Source organism: Pavona decussata, unplaced genomic scaffold, assembly GCF_977016875.1.
Source record: "Pavona decussata unplaced genomic scaffold, jaPavDecu1.1 SCAFFOLD_121, whole genome shotgun sequence".
NCBI lineage: Eukaryota > Metazoa > Cnidaria > Anthozoa > Scleractinia > Agariciidae > Pavona > Pavona decussata.
In genome coordinates this window covers 98,756-115,295 of record NW_028145535.1, presented here as the reverse complement: position 1 = coordinate 115,295, position 16,540 = coordinate 98,756, and the positions used below count along the sequence as shown (strand labels likewise).

Genomic DNA, 16,540 nt, shown 5'->3' with positions numbered 1-16,540 from the left:
GTTAAGGTTAGGAAGAACTTTTTGACCATTTTGTCATTCTTATTGGCTAACCTTTAATCTGATCCAAGTAGCCTCAGTTATGCTGTCACTCTCCGTTGAGGTGTTTTGATAAACCACAATGTTTATCTTCTTTTGTGGGAATCATCTGGTCTTGTTCAGATGGAGTTTCAAACATGCTTACAACACAGTGTAAAGAAAGGCTACGAGCTCTGTAGTTTCAGTGTGAGTGCATAAAAGATCCTAAGCAGTCTGTCAGAGCTAATAGAGAAGTTTGCCAGAAGATTCCTGTACTCAGTCCTACGTTTTCGCAAAGGGGGGGCCTACCATATGGGCGAGAGAATCCGATATTCAACAAAAATACATGTTGCAGGTACTTCCTGGTGTTTTAAGATATATTTCTATTTATTTTAAAATAACACACAGGAAACACATACACAAAATAACTCAAACCAAGTGTATGCTATATTGATCAAGGTTTGTACTAATTTACTCTACATTTTAAATATAAATTAATCTAGTATTTAATAAAGGGAAGGATTCCTTTCCATTTCGTATTGCATTGTATATTGGCTGAGTCAACTTCATTCCATAAACAAGAAAATCAAAGTTTCGCGGTAACAATTTCAGTTTACATTTCATTATCATGAAGTTCAAACCTCCAACATTATCTATCGAGTAGTTGTTTATCATGTTGTGGTGAAGTTGAGATTTTTGGCCTTAGTTTTTAATGCTCCTGAATTCTGTTCAACTCGCCCATAGAACATTTTTCTAACTCTCTTATTCTGCATTCAGGCCGAGGGTTAACTGTTCGTGTTAAGACCACTGAAGGTGATTTTATCGCAGACATTCCAATGTTAAAGGCAGCAGTTCGATTGTGTTGTCCTTTCAGCTTCACCGTCACAAGGCTTAGGAAAGCCCTTCTATATTCTTTGTTATATAGATAGTACACCCAAGGATTAAGGCAGGAATTAGACATGGCTAAAACATCTGTAAACTGATAAAAGCCGAAAGGCAGCGACACGACATCGAATTCTTTCAAAATGAAAAACACTTCCGCCGGAAACCAACAAACTGTCAACAAGAACGCAGTCAACGCACACATGTGTATTAACTTCCGCTTGGAGCGTTCGTATTTACTCAAGCGCCTGCGATGATGAATGGCTCTGCGTACATGGAGCAACACATGCGCAAAAGTTATCCACGTGACAATGCTGGGGAAAAAGAAAGTAGCCAATATGTGCAGGAGAGTAAGTAATTGTTCAGTTTTTTCGCTGTAAGGAAGAGGGTTCCTTTCGCAGGTTCCATGCGATGGTTTCATCATAAACAGTTCATTGATCTGTGTAAAACAGCTGAAGGCCCATATAACTGCTACATAGAACAGCAATCTCCTTCTCTTGAATGCATATTTGTATTTTAATGGTTTGACAACTGAAAACCATCGTTCAATAGCGAGGCACATGACCGTCAAGGTGGAACCTTTTCCAAATAGAAACAAGAAATATGTTGAACCAATCAGACGACAGAACAACTCGCCAGCAAATTCGTCAGGTACCACAAAGTACGTTCCTCCAAATACGTAGTTGGGTGTAGCTGCTATAAAAACCCCTGGCAAAACATTTTTTTTTTTTTAATTAAAAGTTGTTAAAGTACAAGAGTAAAGTGCAAGAGTAAAGAAAGCCATATTCAGTTATTATAAAAATATATACAGCTGTTTCGACAAAGGTTGTCCAGAAAAAAAAAAACGTAAAAGCTTACGCGACAATGCCAAAGGGTAGTCTGAAAAATACACAATAAATTTCAATAAAAGCTCAGAATCCATATTGTCTGCCATCTCGGGCATTATAGATTCTGAGCTTTTATTGATATTTATTGGGTATTTCCCAGACTACCTTTCGGCATTGTCGCGTACGCCTTTACTCTTTTTTTTTTGACAACCTTTGCCGAAACAGCTGTACATATCATCACATTTTTCCATTGCCCATATACCGCACATTGACCTTCATATCCTAGCAGTATGCAGAACGTTTGTCCCATGAACTTAGTTTAATGGCCTTAGCTCCCACGAGTCTTGTATAGCTCAGTGGCCATTGGTCAGATTGGTGCATCTGAATTGGTAGTCGGAAGGTCTTAGGTCTCGGATTTCCTTTTTCCAAGAATGCCTGTGTCACTTTCAAAAATAAATGATTCTCATTAATTTCTTCATATCACAATACAGCTTCAGTTCTAAATATGAAGAGAACCATCGCGGTTATGTACGGAAGGTTGAGCAGTACATAACATCGGGTGCAGTTCAAATATATGATATTTCGTATATCCGTTCTAATTCATTGTTTTGGTTCTATGACATTTCAACCAATTTAATCATCACCGCGAAAAGTAAGTTTAAACTGAGATCGTGGGTAACCCATTTTAGCACCTCTAGGCGAACGGATGTCTTGGTGTTGTGAACATAAAGGCGCTTATTTCCCTGGAGTAACAAAAGGTCACTAATTAAATGAACCTCCAGCTCTCCAGCACCAAGACGATTAAAGGCCTTAATGCCCCCCTCCCCTCCCCCTCTCAAAAAGAAAAAAAAGTTTTTTCGTTAGGTGCCCTTTGTAAATCAAAACGAGAAAGTCTCTTCTTTATTTCATTCCCACGATATTCTGGCTGCCTTTTCAAAACATAACATAATATAACATAACACACACAAAAAATATATATGTTAAGCCTTTTGAGCTTAGAACGCTTTTATGTATACAGATGGGCAAATCGTGGGTTCTTTGTTTGCGCAGGAAGTGGCAAAAGACCGGCAGTGGTTTACGATGGACATTCATAGATGACAATTATAGATTTGACAGTTTCAATATTTTGATAGTGATACCGCAGGGAAACTGATATACTGGGGCAGCCATCCATCAATGTGAGGGAAAAGACTTCAACGTTTCCTGTTTCTATGTAGATGATGTTCCTGAACACAAATTTGTCTGATCTTCTTTTTTTAATGAAACCTTATTACCTGCATCACTGGAAGGTGCCAGTGATGTGCTAACTTTCCAAAAACTACCCTTAAAGTTATTGATATATTTTTTTTTTCAGTCACAAAACCACATTGTAAATCCCCCAAGAAAAGAACAAAAAGCATCGCTTTTCCATCATACAAAAGTGTAGTCCCCGTTAAATCTGAGGCTGGCCGGTCAAAGCAACGTGTTGGCTACCTCTGATCCTCGTATTGACAGTGAAAAGGGAAAACAACAAACCTACCTGTTAGCATGTCTGTCACAGCTAAGTTGAATATCAGAACATTGTACGGCTTGGCTAGCATTGATCTTCTTCTCAAGATCACAACACACATCAGAAGGTTACCAACGAAAGACAATAACGCGATGAATGCACACACTGCTGCCATCAGTGAGCTGTGTTCATCGGGTGACATTCCTTTCATTTGCTTGTTATTTAATTCGTCTGAATTTGCTTCTTTGAGGAAGAACGAGAAATTAAAGCTACGGTTCATCATTTGTGCAGTCTTTCGCAAAAGCTCTCCTCTTAATCATACGAAACTTTCCGATTAATTTGTTTTTCTCCGCAAAGTGGCTTTGAGTTTTATTGCAAACGGAGAACCGTTTCTCGATCGTGATTGGTTCAATCCACCTGTTCTGAAAGACAAGCTATTCTTTTTTTGTTTGAAATTCCATTTTGCATTGTAAATATTCGATATCAATGGTATTACCCCGTCCACACATCATTTTCTGGTTATAACTTGTTATTAGTGGATGAATTGCGAGAATATTTTCTCGCCCTTTCAGTGAGCTAGTCTTTCCAGGTCATTTTTGTGATGAGCAGTTGCTAACAATGTAATATTTCAGCCAATTCGTGTTGTTCCTGCCTGCCTCCTGTTTCAACAAAACATGAAATATGACGGATGCAGTATCATGAAGATGCCTTATTCAATGACAGCGGCAAAAAACAAGTTAAAGCGTAGTCGATTGTTTTTCGTTATAAACAAGGTTAAAACAAAAATGTGACGTTTACAAGTATGTTGGACGCAACAGAAATCAAAAGTTAGGAAGCTTTCATTACGATTTATTTTCAGTATTCAAAGCGTTATTCAACAAAGTTAAACTGTACAATGGTTTTGAAAGTTTAAATTCTCTTACTATCGGTGGATATATTAACTTGCCGTGCTTCCTCCGTAAATTTCAGCGCCTAATGAAACTCCAACAACTCAGTGAGTAGCATCTTTTGATTATATTTGGTACTTCAGGGATATTGTCTAAGGAACCAAATGACATATACACCCTATGCAAAAATGGCTTTCATTTCCTTTGCATTCAAATTACTAAAAATTACTAACCTTGTTGTTGAATTAAAAAAATCAAAAGAAAATTCTATCTTGAACGAGGCTAGTAGGGCTAAATTCAACGCAGCAAAAGAATATCATTGAACTGTCGGTCATATTTACATAAGCGCTATAGCATCTTTTAAACCAACTTTAATTAGATAGACCCAAAATTAGGAAGCACAAACATATCAGGATTATTGTTAGCTACAATTCGGATCCAATAACTAAAATACGTTTGTAACAGATGGTTGCGTTTCTTAATTCTAGTAAATGACTTGTCGGCAGTGCATGAAAAGAAAAATAGCGCAAAATTATTGGACGAAGAATGTTTCTCTGTGATGGAAGTGCATCAGATTCTTTAAGCTTTTAGTTTTAATTTCAGTTTTGAACATTACTTAATTCGTCTGAGTTTATAAAAATATGTTTGGAGGTTTAAAATGAAACCATCTACGTATGTTATCTAGTGTGCTCTTATTACCCAATTTTAGACTGGAGCTTAAGACTGTCAATTGAAACGTTGCATTTGGTCTCTTTCAAACAAAAGAAAATGGAAACATCTTAGTGATTTTTGCAAATCAGATTTTCCTCTTCACTGTATTAGATAACCTTGTAAAAAAAACATATCAAACAATCATGTGATGTTTCCCATTTCATAACCATAGTTAATATAACGAAAATCCAACACCACACCACCGTCAAATTTCTCAGAATGGAATTCCCCACTTCTTGCTTCCGATCTGGACTCACGAGTTATGGTGACCTCCTTCCGTTTTCTGCAGCTACAGCAATTGAATATAGGACAGAGTATAGCTAAAAATCCTTTTCTATACTCCTTGTTGCTGTAGCAATAAATCGCTGGATTGGTACAAGAGTTAAACATGGCGAGAACAATTGTAAAGTGATGAAATGGTGACTCCAGTTTGACGATACCATAAGTTGACAAAGCGTAATACAACTGATTTGGAAACCAACAGGCTGATAATAGGAACGCTACCATAACGCACATGCGTAGGAGCCTAAGTCGTGTGCGGCTGAAACGCTTATTGTAATTTGCAGGGGAAGTTCTTAGTGTTATGGAAATATGTAAATACGTTATCCAAGTCACTGCCGTTGGGATGAAAAATGTTACAATTGTGTATGATATGATTATCAGTTTCTTGGGGGAATCTACTGATATCCAAATGCAACGAAGGTTGTCTTCGTCAAGGGTCATATCAAACAACATTGAGGAATGTAACACCAGACACGAGATCCACGCTATTACAATGTACATGTAAACTCGCCGTCTTTTAAACTTTAACAGGTATTTAACAGGTTTAACCACAGAGCACCAACGCTCCAGCGCAAGGTACATCACTTTGAGGCAGGACACTTTACCCAGAAGAAACACAAAGTACTGGGAACCAACAATTTTGCAGAAAAATACGCCAAACGTGCCACTGGGAGCCTGGTACGAGTTCAGGGCGATGAGGTAATTAGGTGTCACCCCAAGAAATATTCCTTTAAGTAAAGACAGAGAAAATAAATTATAAAGTAGGTTTACATGCGGTTTACAAAGTGAAATAATAGTGTTAAAAAAAATTGTGTTATGAGCCTATTCGGTAAGTTACAGGGAAAGAGTTATTCGTGATCCCTCAGTCTCTCTGTGAAGCAGGCAATCAGTCAGTCAGTCCATTAGTCAGCCAGTCAATCCGTCAGTTGGTTCGCTCTGACGAAGGGCTATGAAACTCTCGAGACGTCAGCGCTCGAATTCTTTCCCGTTGCCAAATTTTATTACCTTATCAGCTCTTTGATAAAACTAAACACTTGTCATCCAACAGTCAGTCAGTGCATGTAAAATAGAACAGAGACGTATACCCGTTTTTTCTCACTCAAAGAAACAACTCGCTAAAAACCAAACCGTGGTGTTTGCGTAATTCTGCGAAGAGATGCAAATTACTAGTAATCTGAAACATCGTTCAGGAGGGTTTTAATACGCGGTAAGTGTAGCTGCTTACTCTAATGTAACTGTAATAAAGCACGACCCGAATTAACCGTGGCTGAGCTCTAATTATGGTGAAGATACAATACCTGTAAGCATGTCTGTAAAAGCCAGGCTGAAGATCAGACAGTTATACGCAGACTTAAGCATCCGAGGGTTTCTAAGTATGACAATACACAGAAGACCATTTCCGGTAAATGCCATGAATGCAATGAGGCCAAACGCTACTCGCAGAAGATAGGAGTAGGCTAGAGTCGGCGGGGGTGAGTTGTTAGAGCCAATCACCGAAGTATTGGTCGAATTAGGAGATGTATTGTTGGTTGCCATCTATAGGGAAATCCAAACAAAGTTTGTAAGAATGACAGTGTGTCTAGACAATATCACATTTAATGCACTATAACATGCTGGTCATCTTAGGGGCATGTATCTAAACGTGATCACCAAGTGGTATGTGGTACACATTATCTTCAATGCCATCTTATGCCAATGGACAAAAAGATTGTAAGCAATACTGCCAAATCAGTCTGATTTAACTTTATTCACTTTCACGATTACAGGATGTTGTTTTTCATATCCAATCATGAACATTGAAGAATCGTTCCTTCTCAATACTAATCACGATCCGTTGAGCTACCCTTAAGGTGGCTTTGATCTCAATTTTAGAGAAAAAGATTTCTAGGATAGTTTTGTGATAGAAAGCATAAGTGTTCTGCCAATCAAAATTTCAAACCGGATTGGTCACTGAGGAAATCATCGTGATCTCTAATCACTCTATAATTCAGGGACCAGATTCAAGAAGCTCTCCCAAGTTAATATATATAGTTAGTATTGGTTCTGAACAATGGTTTATTGTTAAAATAGCAAAAAGGCTATTGTTAAGAAACGAGATAATGCTTAGGATACGTTTCACCTTAGGAGTGCTTCGTGAATTTGGCCCCTGGCGGTTACGATTCACCATACGGCTCACCGAGCATCATTGCATGAATTTGATCAATAAATGGAGAAAGGCGGTTCTTCACCTTGCACCCTTGAGATTATGGCTTTGTGGACTTACAGTTATATCCCGGAAGATTGGATTACCGTTTGGAGGCTTTTTCGTTTTTTTTTTTTTTTTTTGTTTGTTTGTTTTGTCTGTTTGTTTTGTTTTGTTTTGTTGTTGTTGTTGTTGTTGTTTTGTTTTTGTTTTAGTACGTTTCACTATAGATCTGAGAAATAATTGAAATTATAGAAGCCCTTTTGTATAAATCTAATTAAGATTTTTAGCATAACAATTCGATGGAGCACTTGTATCACGGTAGCTGTTAGTCAAATATTGCATGGTGTCTGAATCCGTGTAACATTACCGTGTTAATTAAATTGTGCATTATACAAGTATTTCGAAATTTAAACGCTAGGCCCTCAATTTACTTCTTTCGTGGAGTTTTGGAAGTAACTGTGGCTCTGACATTGTATTTTCGACTGTTGCACTGGTCAATGGGACATCCTTTAGTCTGAGGAAAGGCGTCTTCGTTTTTAGCTGCTACAGTAAAACCTTGGCCGTCTAGGATCTACATTTTTAACTCCATCTAACCACTTTCTTTGAATGATAAGTTTCGGATTAATTACTTAACGACTTTAAAGTTACACTGTACGATCTTTTTCTCCACATTTTCACTTCTATGCATGTTTCATTAATTAACTAACCTACAGTTAAAGCCTTCATGGCCAGAGAAAATCTAAGCTAAGTTTGATGTAGCAATTCCCCTGCCCCTTCCCCAAGCGTTGACTGAACTGTTGGCTCAAATTGAATTGAAGGGAAGGGGTGAGTGGTGCTAAAAGTAAGTGTAACTTGGGTTGTAGCTTTGAGAATCTAGATAAAATTCGTAACAGTGGCCATTTCAAGGAACGAAAGTTCTTTCTTGTTGTTCTGCTCCTTTTCAAATATCTTGCAAAGAGAAATTTTGGATCTATTTGAGGTTTTTTTAAGGACGGTGCCTACTAATACAGAAGTATTTTTGTCCGGTTTATGACTATGCGGGAAAAGCAGATCTTAGCAAGGGCTATTGGAATCCAAAAAGAAAATTGGGGGTAACCATGCATTTTTCAGAGAAAGCTAAGCAATAATATCCTCTAAAAACCGCCAAAATATAAAGCAATGTAGGGGATTTTTTCCTAAATTGAAGCTTAATTATCTCTGAAAAATGCATGGCTACCCCCAATTTTCTTATGAGATACCAAAAGCATTTGCAAAGTTCTGCTTTCTCCGTATAGTTTTAAACCGTGCAAAAATATTCCTGTAGTAGTAGGCACCACCCATAGGAAACCCGAGTATCTCGAAATGCGCAGAACGTATGCGCAGTAACAATAGTAGGCACCGTCCTTAAGAACTCTGGCTAGAAGTTCGCTTGGCTTACTTAAATATGAGCAGTTTTGACCAAAATACAGCAAAATCGCCTTGACAGTGCTCCTTTAATGTGGTTAAAAGTTCTCCACATGCAGGAGGTGCATATGAGTAAAATAAAATAAAAAAAGCCGCCTGCCATTAAATCAAATCGCTACGGAATATTTTGTTATTATATTTTTTCCCATTTAGTACATTTTGGCTAACTAACGCATGGCACTGAAACAGGGAGAAATACGTGTATTTCGAATATATCACGGAAAATAGCCCGAAATTGCAACAGAAAAATAATTTCTTTTAAGCTGACACCTCTTTTTATAAAATAGAATTCAGGTCGAATATGATTATTTCAGTAAAACAAAAACAGCTTTTAGAAGCGCAACTATTATTTATTTCGTCAGTTTTGAAATCAAAATAATCTCGCTGTCTTCAATAACTTAGGAAACGTATTCGAGCAATTAGTTAAGTGTGGCGAATGTTGCCACGGTATTAACTTTTCATGAGTTCAAGGGTTTTGCCAGCGCTGCTCTGCATTGACCATATTTCCGCAAGAAAAAAAAACACGAAAATTGCTACAGTGCATTTAGTATTCATAAATTTAAAGCCAAAGAGAGCGTGTTTACAAAGTCGAAATGGTAATTTAAATACGCTGCATGTATTTCTTTAGACATTTTCCAGATTTGATGCAATCTCTGTTAGCTTGAAATACTTCAGTCCTTCACAAACCGGGTGATCAAGGAGAAAAACAATAATATTATAAGAAAATTATGCTTCCGATTTAAGGAAGTCAAACTTACCATAATTGATCTTTGGGAATCGATTTCGCTATTGTTTCATCCGAAGTAACCTTACTTCTTGTGTACAACAAAGAATGAAAAACAATGCCGGTAGCATCATCTTCTCAAGTGCTTGTTGTTAATATCCGCCCTTCCAATAAAATCGTTTTAACATTGAAGCAATACAGTGCCAATCAGTTTCGCTGGGCAAATTGCGCTTCCCCAGAACATTGTGCTTTTCTGTTTGCACAGATTTAAAATAATAGGAAGCTGGATCTCATTCCTCACCTTGTTATGTTAATTTATCGAAAGAAACCAAAGTACACAGTTTTGTGACTACCGAAATTGGAAATTTAATTCCAACATCGTTGTGATTTTCTTAAAAGGTATCCATTACCGGAACTGATTTGGTTTATTTAATGAAAATACACGAATCAGTGACGGAACTTTAACAAAAGAAGCATTTTAGTTTGTTACAAACTAGATAAGTAAATGGCTCATTACATATCAAGCGGTGTATTTGATTATTTATGATAAAATTGCAGATGTTTCTTCCTTTTTTTTCCCCTTTATTTTTTTTTTCTGGTGAGGGTCGGGCGGCCGGTTAATTTCCTTGAATGCTACTCGAATACATGTTGACGATTTAAATTCTCATTTTCCTTTGATCGAGGAAAAGATTTTTACTTACTCAAGCACCGTATTTCCAAGAACAAGCCATGGACAACACGCGAAATCAAGTTATTTAAATCCACACGTTGTCACAGCCATTTCACGTCTTTTCGTTGCCAGAATGGACACCTCAGGAGTCCATAGTAAACATTCTGCTAAAACGATTATAAAATAGCACACGAAAGCTGGGATCAAATCCCTGTGTTGCCTATGTGGGAAGGGGGGAGGGAGGAATAAGAGACAATTACAGGGTGGCAACAAACATAGACTGACAGGCGAAAGACGCACCAAAAACTGAGTTAATTGCAACTGTCATAAATTACGACCCCAAAACTTTAGTGTGAATCAACCCAATGAACTGATGTTTTGCGATGCTGAATCAAGCTTGATTACAAAGGCACATCACAATCAAACATCGATAGCATAATAATATTTAAGACTTAAAGAAAATATGTATTTGGGAATACGGGAGAATCTCCTCAGTATTAATGGGGCAGCCAACGTTTCGTTTCGGTTAATATCTGCTGGAAGGCCGCTTAAATTATGCTTGTAAGTTGCAGCCTATAAATACTACAAAAAACAATGGCTGATTAAAAAAGCTGTTACGTGAGAAAAAATAAATAAAAATATTAAACAAAAAGTTTGGTGCGTATGGAGTCCGTCTATCTTACAAACATATTTTGACTTGATAATGACATTAAGCTGAAGTCGAAACGTCGTCGTTTTAAGGCCTAAATTACCGCAGGAATTTAGAGACAGGAATTAATTCCCTTTGTTTTCAAGGTGCGAAAAATGTCGCCAAAAGAGAATGACACGAGTCCTGCGAGGATTTTCGGAACGCCAACAACAGCTCATAAATTCGAGGAAGCTCAATTCCCGATATTTGTAAATTAGCTAAAGGTCTCCGATCAGACAAAAGTACATTCATTGGACAACTGCCCAATTGCATTTAAGCATACTCACCTAACCTGCTCATCTTTGTCGCATAACTACCTTCGTAGATTCCGCTGTCGGTCACTGAAAAGCGACAGTGTGAGAAGAGAGAAGAGAGGAGGTTGATTGCCACAATTAAAACTCCGAGTTACCACGGTATAATCTTGTCCATCGGCGTTCAAATCAAGCTGGTGAACGTGGAATGTCTGAGATTATTTCTTAAATGTCATCGACTCATCGTAAGTTATTGTAGTTGTGTCAAGAAACAGTTACCGGTTTGACTGACCTGTTTACTTGAATACAGCTACGCCGAACAATCTCGCAAGTTAAATTAAACAGTTTTATTTCTAGAGCGGTCGAAATTAAGGAAAATAACTGCTAATGGAGGCGTACGAAGTAGGTGCATATTAAGACAAATAAGGAATACTTATTCACCGAAGGCGAGGTAAATATTGGTGAATGGTTACCCATTTATCCGAAGGCGAAGGATATATTGACCAATACCGTCAAAAGCTGAGGTGCATAGTTTTTATAGTAAAATTTCAAAAGTGAGTATGAAAAGTAAAATAAATATATATATTGTAATTTAGCTTATCATGAAACAACGCCCTCGAGTACAAACAATAGGCTGCACGCTCCATTGGAGACCAAGGGACAAATTTGTCACAGATTGGGTGATAAAATTTAAAAGAGAAGCAGTAAGAAGCAGAATTTTGTTAGATTTTTGTGTGGTAGTCGCAAACAACATAAACGCTTGTGAGAGTGGGCCAGATAAGAGCTAAGTACTTTTACAGTTATGACGAGAGGAACGATTCGCTTGATATTGCCAAGGTTCATTAAGGCAAACCAACGCTCTACAGCCAGGCACATGGTTGTGTGAGAACAGAGCCTTTTAAGCCTCCCAAGCCACGCCCGCTTCCCGCGAATGACTTAATGATTATTTAAAGCAATATGTGTTGCAGCTGATCTTCAACAAGTCAGCCGTCGATACGAGAAATGCTCAAACAGAGGGAAGCACACTATCCTCTTCAAGAGAAGAGTGGCAGTAAAGAAACCAGATACAGGGGGACTTTTCAAAGCTATCCGTTTTAAAAAGAAAGCAAGGCATTGCGCTAACCATAAGCAACGTTGTTGAAGAAGAGGATTGGTTTCAACAAGTAGGTGACTGTCAATCCAGCGTTCAGTATCATACTAGGATGCCTATAATCTTTGTGATATGTATCAGGATCAGAAACTCGCGTCCTTGAATTAATGATGAAATGTTTAAATCAGTTTGCCTCCATTTTAAATATCATTTTAATTGAGGGCCAGAAAACACTTGTTGGTTGAAAAACTGCCAGCTTTGATCACAGATTCAGTGTTCCCGCTCCCTCATTAATTTAAACCACTTGAGTCAATAAACGAAGTGGTCAGCGGTCAAAAAAACATGGTGGACAGTGAATTACCAAGTTCGATGTGATGTACTTATTTCGTTACATGACGGCTTTAATGAAACTCTTTCGGCGTTTTAATTACCATCAAATTGGTAAGAAATATATAGTCTTGCTTCGTGGAGACACGTGAAAGCGATTATTGTTTCATTTCTTGGTTTGTTGCTAGCATTCGTCGAGGGCAAGTTCCGTGGAAATATGGCCCTCTTAGTCGAATGTCACAACTTTCAACTGATTTGCCACCAAATGTTTTTACAGATGTCCACAGACTATGGATGGAACTTTCCACTGATACATAGAAGAATCTGTGGGTACGAGCAACTTTTGCAAGTTATTCCTCTGAACTTGGGCTAAATCGCATGTTAAGTTCTCAAAGTTGATAAACTTTGTGCCCTCCGATTTATTGGAGGAATTTAATGGGAGAAAGGTGAAGGGTCGTCGCTTGTAACTAGCCAATTAAGAGGTTGTGAATGATCAGTTTTCTCTAGAACTTAAACCGTTGCAGTTCTTTCAAAATTCACGATCTCGCCACATGGTTTCAAATACAGCACCGGGGTGTGAAACTTTCGAATCAGAAAATTTTAAGAAAGTTAAATTTCTCCGATCTTATTTCATACAAAAAAGTGTTACTCGCTTACCATAATGAAAATTGAATTTGAGGTTCTTAGAGTCGCTCTTAAACGAAACAAAACTAGATTTTTACTTACGCAGACAATGAAAATACTTCCAACATAGTGGTTAAATATACTTATTTAATGTTCCAGAAGAGACAAAAGATCCTCAAATCAAAACGGGAATAAATTTGAAAATCGAAAAAATGATAATAATAACAATACTTCCTTATCATTTTTCTTCGCCGTGTTTGAGGCGTATGAAAGTGTCAAATTCCACTTCCGGTTGGGTACAATACCACGCAAAACGGGAGACTGGGGATAGTAGGGTTGTGACATGATCGCTAGTTTCGCGAATTTTCCCCCCCCCCCCCTCCCCCCATTTTCCCCCATCCCACTCAAAAAGAAAAACAATAACGTTCCTCCCGGTTCAAGTAGGGTTAAAGACGACGGTCGACCATATCTTAAACACACCTGGTAGTTGAACGGCTAGCCTTTTTATATAGCCTCGAATCAAAGTAAATTTAAATTTCCTTACCCTTCTCTCGCTGGTTGTTTATGGTAAAGACGATGATCGGAAAACTTCTGCTCCTTATACTGGCAAAAACTAAGGCAAAAATAAGGCACATCTGCATTTGTGCGTGTTTTTCTTAGCAAAATTTCTAAATTTCAATATTTAAGCCAAATTTAGGTCAGGAATTGCCCTAAATAAAAAAAAAAAACATTCAAAAGGTGAAACAAGTCTGCGTTGTATTTTTAAACTCTGTGCGCTTTTTTAATTAAAAAAGAAAAGCCAACTACAGCTGAAATTGCAGTCAATTTACTCAAGTTGTTTAATAAAAATTAAACGTCTTTTTTTTTTTTTTTTTTGCTGTGGTTGTAGATACTCTCAAAAAACTGTTCATCAAAATAGTCGAGTATCAATAACTTTTTGCTAAAAAGCATATGTGAGCCGTATCCATGATGTTTTCTGTTATTAATATAAAAGGTTTGCCCTTTCCCAACATTAGTTTCAAATTTGGGTTTAGAATGTCAAATAATATTTACAATGCATCAATGAACACTAGGCAAATTATTCTCCTTTAAACTTCTTTTCACCTGCGTACAACCAGTGTCTCATATAAGTATTACATTAAATACCATCTTACACGAATAAATATTGTTGTTGTTTTTTATATAGTTGCCATGAATAATAACTTAGCATATAATTCAAACATTTTGGATCGTGTTAGAACCCAAAATTTGCACTTTAATTCTGCCCGCCGATTAGTTTTAAAGTGCACCCGGTCCTTAGTAGAATGAATAATATTTCAGTGGCTTTCAATCAGCGAAAGTAGAGCATAGTGTTACTCTGTACCGCAGGTCGCCCCTCGGTGATATTAAAGGCACTTAATATATTCACTCTTCCATTTCTGTCAAATGAAATATACACCTGTATCTTGCCTGTTTTCTTTCATTTGCTTCAACCGGTATATTTCGTAAATATTGTTTGTCAGCCCATAGTGTCTTCTCTTTGGCAACAGTTGTATCATTTAAGTCCAATAAGCCGCTATGTTGTATTATTTCTCCATGTTTTTATAGTTAAAAAGTCCCACTCTAAATACTGAGAATTGAGGCAGAGCACGTTAGAGTTTTTCGTGCACTGCTGTTCGGTTTATGACGAGAGGGAATTAAACATAGAAATTTTCCCAGACTGTTTAGTTACGAAACGATGAAGTCTGCTAAAGGCGTACATACAGTTAAGGAGACCGCCGTAAATGTTTATTTTTGGCGACGTTCGTGTAGCTCTGTTATAACTGTTCAGCTCAGCCACTTTTAAGTTTGGTCAAGAACATTCCCAATGTGTTAATGGGACAACGCAAAGCAAATTTCTGCCTGACCTCGAGCTCCTTTCTTTTGAGTTCCGTGCGAGAATATTTTCTAACACGCCAAGTTTTGTTTGCAATGGAATTATTTCAATGATTTCTTGAAAGTAGCCATGTTGGTTTTACATTTTAACTTAGTATGTTTGAACCGATTTTGCTGTTACGAGAAACCCCCAATTCGTAGTTTAAACTTGACAGTCGATAAACTTTTAAACGTACCTTTAGTTGAATGGTTTGCGTTTGTGTAGCTTTGAACCATAACCAAAGTAAGGTATATTCTTTACCCGTCGTTCACTCCCGCTTATGGTAAAGATGCCGATTGAAAACGATCCCTCTTCTTTACTGATAAGGAAGAAGGACACCAGTGTTCTGTCGTGAATTGTAATACCTGTCGTGAATTGTAATAACACTTGTCGTGAATTGTAATAACGTACCTATCGTGAATTGTAATAACCTGTTGTCGTAATTTGTAATAATCCGAGCTGTCGTGAATTGTTATACCACGTTGTCGTGATTTGTAATAAGTCTTAAGAACAAACAATTACAAAAGAAAATATAAAAAATGACGCAAGAAAAACAACCTTTATTTTGATCCTTTTGTATTTTTTAAAAATTTGAAACACAAAATCCAGCTTACTTTCGTCGGTAACATTTGTTTACGCTTTGAAATTGAAGCAAGACAACGTTTTAATTGACCCGAACAGTATAATTTGTCAGGCATCCTTGGTTGGGCAAAATTATTCCTCTGGCCGTATTTCAGCTGCGTGACTTTTCTAAAATACGACAAAAGTACGCTTTTTCATATAAACAAAGTAATTTTAAAAATATGAGTGGTGAATGAATACATTTGGACAAGGAAGTCTCATTCTTTTTAAAATGCTCTGCAAGCGTGTTCAACTTGTCTCAACGTATGAGAGTCACGTACATACTTGACACTCGGTTGTAAATAACAGTTCCTTGAAGACTTCTCAGAACAAAATCTTCAAAAACAACATTTGAAGAAAACGTTACTCTATTCACACAGAGATTACGCTACAGAGGTTACCCCGATAACCTTAAAGATAAGATTCTCTCGGACGGTCAATATCAGCGAAAGAATGCCGGCCCTACTTAACAAACAAAAAACGCGCAAAAACATTTTGCCGTTTGTTGCAGAATATTGGCGCCCTTCTGTGCTTTACCTTAAAAACCATTCAGATGAGTAAATGGCACTTGATAGAAAATCAGCCTCTGCTAAGAGAGATCTACAAAGACCCTTCCTACTTTCGTACAAAAAAGGGAGATCTTTGAAAGACGGCGTATTCGTAAGAGCAAATTAGCTTTGAAGGTCATATTCTTCCTATCTCGACCAATAGGAGCCGTGTTTGGCCTGTCATTTTACCATCATTGTATATAATTATGTAATACCACGACAACGTGGTATTACAATTCACGACAGCTCGGATTATTACAAATTACGACAACAGGTTATTACAATTCACGATAGGTACGTTATTACAATTCACGACAACTGTTATTACAATTCACGACAGGTATTACAATTCACGACAAGTGTTATTACAATTCACGACAGG

The 16,540-nt window shown here is 37.4% G+C and overlaps 2 protein-coding genes across 2 annotated transcripts; both read right to left on the bottom strand.

Annotated features, from left to right (window-relative positions):
* Positions 1–490: 490 nt before the first annotated feature.
* Positions 491–3,689, bottom strand: LOC146469621 (galanin receptor 2a-like). The gene is made up of 2 exons (XM_085123079.1): positions 3,244–3,689; positions 491–1,605 (listed from the first exon to the last, which is right to left on the bottom strand). The coding sequence occupies exons 1-2, from the start codon at positions 3,494–3,496 to the stop codon at positions 725–727; spliced, it is 1,134 nt and encodes a 377-aa protein (XP_084979205.1). The 5' UTR covers positions 3,497–3,689; the 3' UTR covers positions 491–724.
* A 922-nt stretch (positions 3,690–4,611) lies between these two features.
* On the bottom strand, positions 4,612–6,737 carry LOC146469620 (allatostatin-A receptor-like). Its single transcript, XM_085123041.1, has 2 exons — positions 6,392–6,737; positions 4,612–5,821 (listed from the first exon to the last, which is right to left on the bottom strand). The coding sequence occupies exons 1-2, from the start codon at positions 6,627–6,629 to the stop codon at positions 4,953–4,955; spliced, it is 1,107 nt and encodes a 368-aa protein (XP_084979167.1). The 5' UTR covers positions 6,630–6,737; the 3' UTR covers positions 4,612–4,952.
* Positions 6,738–16,540: the final 9,803 nt, after the last annotated feature.